The following is a 9,099-nucleotide window of genomic DNA, read 5'->3' on the forward strand; positions in this document are numbered from 1 at the left end:
GCGAAATGTTGAAGTCAGATAAATCAAATACTTCCATACCTGGATTACCTGGATACACAAATCAGGTAAAGTGGGTACTGAAGCCAAAAAAGTTTGGGAACCACTGCTTAATTGTAAAAAGGTTATAATGATGGACAACCAGTAACTGACTTACATGTACATACTGGTACCGCAGCTCTTTCACTCTATCAGAGTTCCTCTCAAATGGTACCCTGTAAATTTGCTTCATTGTCATCTGATGCTTCTTCAATATCCGGTCTATTGTGGAGTTGCTTATAGAGTTGACATTTTGGAATATGGCATTGTCTTGTAGGATTGCAGCGTGGATCTGTCTCAATGTGATGGCATTATTTGCCATCACCATGTTACAGATCTCTTGTTCTTGTTGTTCATTGAGAAGTTTTCCTCTGCCACCCGTGCAAGGTTGTCGTCCAATCCTAGATATAGAAGTCAAAGGACAACACTCCATTCGTAATGTGTACCTTATATATTCCTTACAGAATGAGTTACCTATGTAATTGTATTGTTGTTTTACTTACAGTAACTTTACCACAATTCTAATGCATCACTGCACAGTGACTGGAATACTACTGTAAACTGTATCATCAATACTGTAGAAAATAAACTATTCCATAGTTTATTTTCTCCAATGTTTTTCTTGTCATTTTTAGTATCATAACATCCCATTGAGGTAAGATATTACTGTAGGCCTATCACACACACACACACACACACACACACACACACACACACACACACACACACACACACACACACACACACACACACACACACACACACACACACACACACACACACACTAAATGAATAGGTAAATGTGTAAATAAATATATTTATTGCTCTATGCACAGTGTCCTGTCCTATACAACATATAATTACATCATTGACTGACTACATACCTGTTTTCCCTGCGAAAGGTTTGGATGACTGTTGAGCGAGGCACATTAGGCTGCACTCGGCGACCTGCCTCCGCCATTGTGAGGCCATGGTTGATGACATGGTCTATAATTGTGGCCCGAATTTCATCCGGGACAGCATGGTGTCTTTGTGCTCCTCGGCCTCTTCCCCCTATTCCACCACCACGCACCCTTACTCCTCCTCCTCCTCCTCTTCTTCTTCCTCTTCCTCTTCCTCGAGTAGGCAGTTGCCCTTGTTCATTTACTTGGCCAGGTGCCTCCATGTTCAGAAATTGTACTGGTCCTGCATGGTCAAGCTCTTTACATACATGTTTGGCAGCATTCACAGTCATGGACAGCACCTGTCAGGTAACTAAACATACTGTTTGATTGGTCATCTGAGATGTGTGAAACTCCTCCTTCGTTAGTCTAGTTTCACCTGACTGTCAATTGCTGTAATAAATGTATCAAATGTTCCAAGGGATTCATATATGGTATTCATGGTATTATGTTCTTGACTAATTTTGACAATTGAACAGACTATTGTGCATGTGATGACTTATACAATGAAATGACGCTGACACGTTTTGGAGCGAACAACCATTAGACTGAGAATCAACAATCAGTTTAGATCGATAAGATCTATTCACTTGGAAATTGTGCTAAATGTAGGCTACATGTACTTAATCATTTGCAAAGATGTACTGAGACATTGAGACATGTACTTAGACATTTGCAATTTGATGAAATGAATGAGAAATTCAATTCTGTTGTGAACAATTGCCAAGTGGTTTGGAGGTTTGTCCATGTAGTTTTGAGAATGTCATTTCTGTTTCAAGAAATGAGCCAAACCAATGGAGAAAAACTGTAATACCCATGATTTTGGAATGAGATGTTTGACTAGCAGGTGTCCACATACTTTTGTAACGTACTGTAGTGTATGTACAGTGCATTCGCAAATACTTTTTCCAAATTTTGTTGTTACAGCCTTATTCTAAAATGGATTACATTTATTTTTTTACTCATCAACCTACACACAATACCCCATAATGACAAAGCGAAAACCGTTTTTGTTTTTGTTTTTTCCAAATGTGTTAAAAAAAACATAATTATTCAGTCCCTTTGATATGAGACTCGAAATTAAGCTCACATGCATCCTGTTTCCATTGATGGTCCTTGAGATGTTTCTACAACTTGTTTGGAGTTCACCTGTGGTAAATTCAATTGAATGGACATGATTTGGAAAGGCACACACCTGTATATATAAGGTCCCCCACATTAACAGTGCTTGTCAGAGCAGAAACCAAGCCATGAGGTTGTCCGTAGAGCTCTGAGACAGGATTGTGTCGAGGCACAGATCTGGGGAAGGGTACCAAAAATGTCTGCAGCATTGAAGGTCCCCAAGAACACAGTGGCCTCCATCATTCTTAAATGGAAGAAGTTTGGATCCACCAAGACTCTTCCTAGAGCTGGCCGACCGGCCAAACTCAGCAATCGAGGGAGAAGGGCCTTGGTCAGGGAGGTGACCAAGAACCCGATGGTCACTCTGACTGAGCCACTTCTCAGTAAAAGGTACATGACAGCCCACTCAGACTATGAGAAACAAGATTCTCTGGTCTGATGAAACCAAGATTGTACTGTGAATCATGGTGGTGGCAGCATCATGCTGTGGGGATGTATTTCAGTGGCAGGGATGGGAAGACAAGTCAGGAGGGAGGGAAAGATGAACAGAGCAAAGTATAGAGAGGTCCTTGCTGAAAACCTGCTCCAGAGTGCTCAGGACCTCAGACTGGGGCGAAGGTTCACCTTCCAACAGGACAATGACTAGGTTGATTGAATCTGTCACTGACTCACTGTGTGACAGACAGACAGACAGACAGACAGACAGACAGACAGACAGATAGACAGATAGATAGATAGATAGATAGATAGATAGATAGATAGATAGATAGATAGATAGATAGATAGATAGATAGATAGATAGATAGATAGATAGATAGATAGATAGATAGATAGATAGATAGATAGATAGATAGATAGATAGCCTTTCGTCCGCTGACTGGCATTTCTAACAAAGCTTTATTTATTCTCCAGCCTGACTTGGTTCTGATCCATGAGCCTCGGCTTTAGCAAAAGTTGAGGTGCCATGTATACAATTTATTTGGGGCCAATAAATTATTCATTCATGTCTTGAAGAGGAAAGAAAGACAGAGAAAGCCCTATTAGGGACACCCCCCCCCCCCCCCCCCCCCAAAAAAAAGGTTTGTCCCTCATTAAAATGCTATGGGGATTATTTGAAGAGTGTTTTGATTTGTATAATGAGAGATTTGGGTTTTGAAATGGAGGAAAGTAGAAAGGCCTTGAAAGGATCTGGGTTTTTATAGCCAAACCTTTTAAAGAGAGAGCACTGCTCAAAATTCTGCCAGCGTATTTACTGGACTGGTGCTGTTGAAGTTTGCCTCTTTATTCTTGGGTATTAATTGAGGAGTTTTAAGGTGCTTTGATCAGTATGTTTAGGGCCTTTAGCCCGGTTCACTGGAGTTAAGATATTAAAGCCTCTGATGTTTTAATAATAAGGTCATAATAATAATTTTATCCAAATGCATCAGAATCTCTCATGGCTTCACGTTAAAAACAAATTACTATCCAGTCTTCTGATTTTCTTTTGGAATGTTATATATATTTTTTTAAACACAGTATTTTTAAGGCCAGTTAGTACATACTAGCAACACGCATAACCACCAAACCAGACAGGCAAATTCGGGGCAGCTAAGACAACCCAAGCCAAAGACAAATCGCCTTAATCTACAGTTTTATATAGAGCCATAGCTGAACGGAACTCTTTATCAATCCATATTTTTCAGGCAAAAAGTAAATACACCTTCAAGAAAAGACTACAAAAAACATCTAATGCTATAGACCATATGACTGGACAGCAAATAGAAAGCATCAACTGAATGTTAAATGTGTTTCCTGTCAGGTATTTTAATTGTCTGTATTGTCTACTTGTTGAATGTTTGTGAAGTCTTGATTGTGGTTGTTTGTAATGTCTTGTTAATTGGTGTTGGACCCCAGGAAGATTAGCTAGCGTTACGGCGTTAGCTAATGGGGATCCTAATAAAAAATATAAATATATTTTTTTTTTAAATCACTGTCTCTAAAAATTGTTTTATTTCCTGAAAAAAAACTCATTATTCTATCCTTGCACTCTGATTATTATGTTGTACCTGTCCTCGCATGATAAAGCATTATGACCTCCAAAATTACTCTTAGCTCAACAAATTAGCCTTGTTTACCACAATTATGCAGATTCTGCTAGAAAACCAATCTTACCCTCCACACATTCCAGGGCATCCATCAGTGTATCCAGGAGAGAGTGGTTCTAATCTCCTACTGCGGTCAGTGTTTACTGTTTACCAACATGGATGTTTTTGTTGATTCATGTTGACTACCTCTATAGCTCTGTTACTGCCCCCACCCTGCTCTGTTTGGTCAGTAGGAAGTAGGAGATGTGGTTTAGACATGGTAATGAGACATTAGGCTTGCCAAAAGAAGAAAGCCTACCATTCATCACAAGTCCAAAAGATTAGTTAGCACGCCTTGCACCGGGGCTCATGCATATTAAATCAGTGGATTCAAGGCTTCCTCCTTCCACAGAGTAGCGTCATCATCAAATATCCAATCATAAATCATCTCATGTTAAGTGGTGGTTTTATGGCTTTTTTGCCTGCTGCCTTGCCTAAATAAGTAGGCACCAAAACATGAATTAGGGAAGCTTTTAGTGTGACTCCTTACTCTGAGAGATGCCGTTTTCCACTATTACAGTCCATATTTAAGTAATATGTGAGAATATCTCAGATCTCTCCAACACAGGCCTCGTTGTGAGATCATTGAGAGACTGATTAAGTACAGTAGTAGAGCACAGTCAGGCTTTTTAATCTTCTCTCCTCTTTATAGATAAATCTCTCCCCCCTCTCTCTCTGTCACTCTTTCCCCTGTCATTTAAAGGGCTCATAGCCTAAAAGTATTTTAGCTTTAATTTAGATTCCTGACTAGATCTGTGTCTATAGAAATCTCTGTTTAGCTGCTGCTGCAGGGTTCTTCTTGGGTTGACTTGGATTGTGTCGAAGTGGGTTAATGTCAAAGCACATAAAAATACATCTTGTTTGAGCCATTCACATTTCTTTGAAGATTGGATATGCGCTGCACACAGCTACTGAGGCAGTTTCTCCATGGTTCTTCTCAAACAGTAAAAAGACATCTGAGAAAACCATTGGGCATTGTAGCCTCGGCATTGGACAATGGATGACTGTTACAGCTGGATGACTCCTGTATGTGTCCTCTGAGTTCCAATACATGCCCATATCACCACCTATTGTCCAATATGGGAATAACAAGAAACATGCAAAACCAACCTGTACAGTATGTTAGCCATGATGAAAAAGTAAAACATAAAATAACATTTCAGTGCTTGCTACAATGATAACATTTCCCTGTAATAATAATAATGAGTTTTTTCTTCATCTTCTCCAGATTCAATAAGATCCAGAACACCAAGAACACTATGAAGAGAGACGGGATCAGCACGTTAACGTACCGTGTGCTCCAGTTTAAGAAGTACCCTCTCTACACCAACATCTCTGTGGAGATCGGCAAGCCCCCGCCCCGGCCTTTCAGGGGATAGAGAGATAGAGAGACCCGGCCTGGACATGGAGAGGGAGGGAGATGGGGCAGAGAACGATAATGCACAGTAGAGAGCCTCCATCTCTGCCTCCACCTCCCTCAGCCCGACGCAGACCCAGATACCCCCCACTGACCTGGGCTAGGAGCCCGCCCAGATCCCTCACAGCCCACTCTGAGTGGAGATACATACCTGTTGCAGTCCAACACTGCTCACAGCTCAATGGTTACGGCAGGCCTCCAACCTGGGACGCTGACCAGCTGACTCTGGGGGGACTAACTCTCAGGAATAGATGAAGAGGGGGGATGTATTAGATCAGATTCATTCTCCTGGCTGGAGCCACAGTGCTGTTCTGGAAATGTGCATACTGTACATGAAACACACAGCAACAGGGATGAGGATGTCCAGGGTTCAAGGGGAGTCATATCGACATTGGATTGTTGACACGCTGGGGGTTGGGTTTGGGATTCAGAGTTATTGGAGCAGAACCAAGAAGAGCAGCCCTGATCTCTCTGTGAGAATCTATCTGTCAATCAGAACATACTATATTGGCGCAAAATGAATGTGTACTGTCTGTGCCTGCATCTAACGCAGGCTTTCTCCATTTCCCATGTCTCTGCCATTGACAAATGGTTCTGGAGCAGAGCGACATTGTGCACCAACTCCGGTCTCTCTTTGGTCTCTTTTTTTTTGTGACAAAGAATTGTTACTATCTGTGGATGGAAACAAGTTTGAGAGACATATAGTGAATAAAGACCTCCTAGTAGTGGATGGGTATGACTATCTAAGGACCTGGTTTGGACCTGTTTGTGGAGAAGAGAGGTCCAGTAAATAGAACAGAAGATGAACTTCTGGCAGGGTTCTAACTGGTGATCATCAGACGTGTTCGGACGTATTCTCACTCACAAAGGTTACAGTAGATAGTGATGGGAGGTTAAACCTTTGCTGTTTAACAATGGATACCGGCAGTTTTAGAAGAGGATCATCTCTTGCTCAAAATACAAGACTCTTTACTCAATTTTTTAGTTTTAGTTTCGAAATTAATAAAATGATAAGGCATTGATAACCTAGTAGTGGAAATTGTGAATGATGTTGATAGAGAGTCTAGTATGGTGAATATTTGCATTGTAGCATTCATTCCATCCATTCAAAGGCAGAAGCACACTGCACTGAGGTGATAAGGACACAACGGAAGTTAGTTATTTCCTCAGGGTGGATTCCCCGAGAATAAATGGAAAACTAGCCCACATACAGTAAGAACAAATCTAATATCGTATTACTATTAACACCTCCAGTGTATGAAAGCCTTTTAACGTCTTAAGTAAGTAAGCTTTCTCTTCTCTCACTCTCTTCTCCTTTTTTTGTACTGCCTAAACACCAAACTGATGCCTTCAGAATTTTTATGAGGGGCAATGATAAGGAATGCTGCATTTTGGGATTTTTTTTAATGACATTCCTGTTGTGTGAAGTGACGGGGAAATCTTTTTGTATTATCAATGGTTTTCTTGGCCAGGCTTGAGGCAGTGAGTATCTAGAGATGCCCCAACCAACCAGTTTCCCCTCTGTTTATTTTTAAGAGTCTTTTAAAGATAGAGTGCATTTCCCTTTTTTCTCTCGACAACACCCTCCACTGCCTTTTATTCCTCTCTCTGGCAAGGCCATATCTCTCTCTTTGTGCCGTGTGTGTCTGTGAACACCACAATGTTTTTCTGTACTTGGCCATCTGATGAATACACAGACAGCTGTATCTGAAGCACACAGCTCCTCTATAGAAATATCAGCAGTATTTCAACAATCCTCTCTCTCTCTCTCTCTTCTCTCCTTTCTCTCTCATTCTGCTTTTTCATTTTTCAGTTTGTTACTACTGGTGTGAGTTGCTGCGCCCTTGGAAAAGAGAGCACCTCGCAAAGTGAATGCTCTACTCCCCATTCAACACCGGAGACTGATGTCCTTTTACACTACTCTATTTAAATGTAACTGTCAAATGGATGTACTGTGTATGCACTGCTCTCTGATGACTGTGGACCACAGGACTTAGAATTTCACATATTCCTGCCTATGGTCCCAGTATAGTATGATTCATCAGGCTGCCAAGCTTCTGCTTTTATGTTCAATGCTGAGGGAATAATTTTCCAAAAGGCTAAATATACTACTTGGAACTTTGGGAAGGAGCTTTTACATATAGCTAGCATCCTCATTACCTAAAATCTGTTTAACAGAACGAGCTCACTACTGATGCAGCACACAACCCCGAAAAAAAAACTTGGTACTGAAGTTGTATTCACTGGTTTCATTAAATTAAATCATTTGACTTTTTTTTATCATAACTCCAGTCCAAGAAATGGTTGGATATTTGGTTTACTATATGGTAGACCACAGGATGGGATTTCTGTACATATCAGACTTGTAGACTCACTCAACAGCTCGTAGCGATCATTACAGGTGCATGGACAGGCATTATAATGTAATTTGTGTTGTGAACAGAGGAAAACGTATAATAGAACTCAGTCTGTTCTGTTGACTTGATATCTATACGGAGATCATGAACCAAGTAGGCTATAACAGGAATAATACATCCTATTGGTTCTATTGTATCAATCTAATCATGAATCATATTGGTATATCCATGATATTATCTTGTTTGGCCTATAGGCTGTATTCTGCCCCACTACCCCACACATAGTGACTGTGGTATAACATTGTAGGTACTGTATAATATAGATTTGATATGATGCGTATTGACAGGGGGACCTTTCAGCATAAGCTTAGAGACATCCTTCCCAGGACTGTTTCTCTCTTTCACAACTCGCCAGCTATGAATCAGTGATAAAGCATCACTCCTCGTCTGCGTCCCAAATGGCACCCCATTCCCCACATAGTGCACTATGGGGCCCCTATGGGCCCTGGTCAAAAGTAGTGCACTATGTAGGCAATAGGGAATCATTTTGGCTGCATCCCTCTGCTCCCACCCTCCCCGCAGTCAACTATTATTATCTTCAGTTTGTCCTGCTAATTGTCAGTTTGTCAGTTTGTCCTGCTAATAATTGCTGGGAATCAGCTTGTTTCGTTGACCATGTTTTTGATGCAGCCTTGAGTAGGAAAAGCTGACAGATGGAATGCTAATGTACTATCCACCCTTTGGAGTGTGTCTGAAGTTCTCTCTTCATCCATCTCCTGTTGGCAGACATTGCACAGCTTCCTCCTTCTTATATGTTTGAACCTAATGCTCATTGAGCAATCTTTTCCCTAATTGTCAGAGCCGTCGTTTAAAGGAAGTGGTGGGTAACTGAAACAGGAACAAGATAGGATGAGGGCATTGGAGAACAACATCAACTACTGACTGCCTCAGGTCTTCAAGCCTGAGTGCATTTTTAAAGATTTACTGTATCTATCTAGGTTTTGTACATTGAATGTTGAAAATATTATATCTTATATAGAATGCATAATGTCATATCAAACCTACTTTTTCTATACAATCAATAAATCTGATGGTAAATGAGA

General features: G+C 40.8%; 1 protein-coding gene across 1 annotated transcript in view; it reads left to right on the forward strand.

Moving 5' to 3' along the window:
- LOC106569086 (beta-1,4-galactosyltransferase 2) overlaps positions 1–9,099 on the forward strand; it is a 140,952-nt gene extending 131,853 nt beyond the window's left edge. Inside the window, exon 7 of the mRNA XM_014140075.3 lies at positions 5,451–9,099. Coding sequence (XP_013995550.3) covers positions 5,451–5,601 — 151 coding nt within the window. The 3' untranslated portion in view covers positions 5,602–9,099. The remainder of the gene's footprint in view (positions 1–5,450) is intronic.

This window comes from Salmo salar, chromosome 14, assembly GCF_965601325.2.
Source record: "Salmo salar chromosome 14, fSalSal1, whole genome shotgun sequence".
In the NCBI taxonomy this organism is placed as follows: Eukaryota; Metazoa; Chordata; class Actinopteri; order Salmoniformes; family Salmonidae; genus Salmo; species Salmo salar.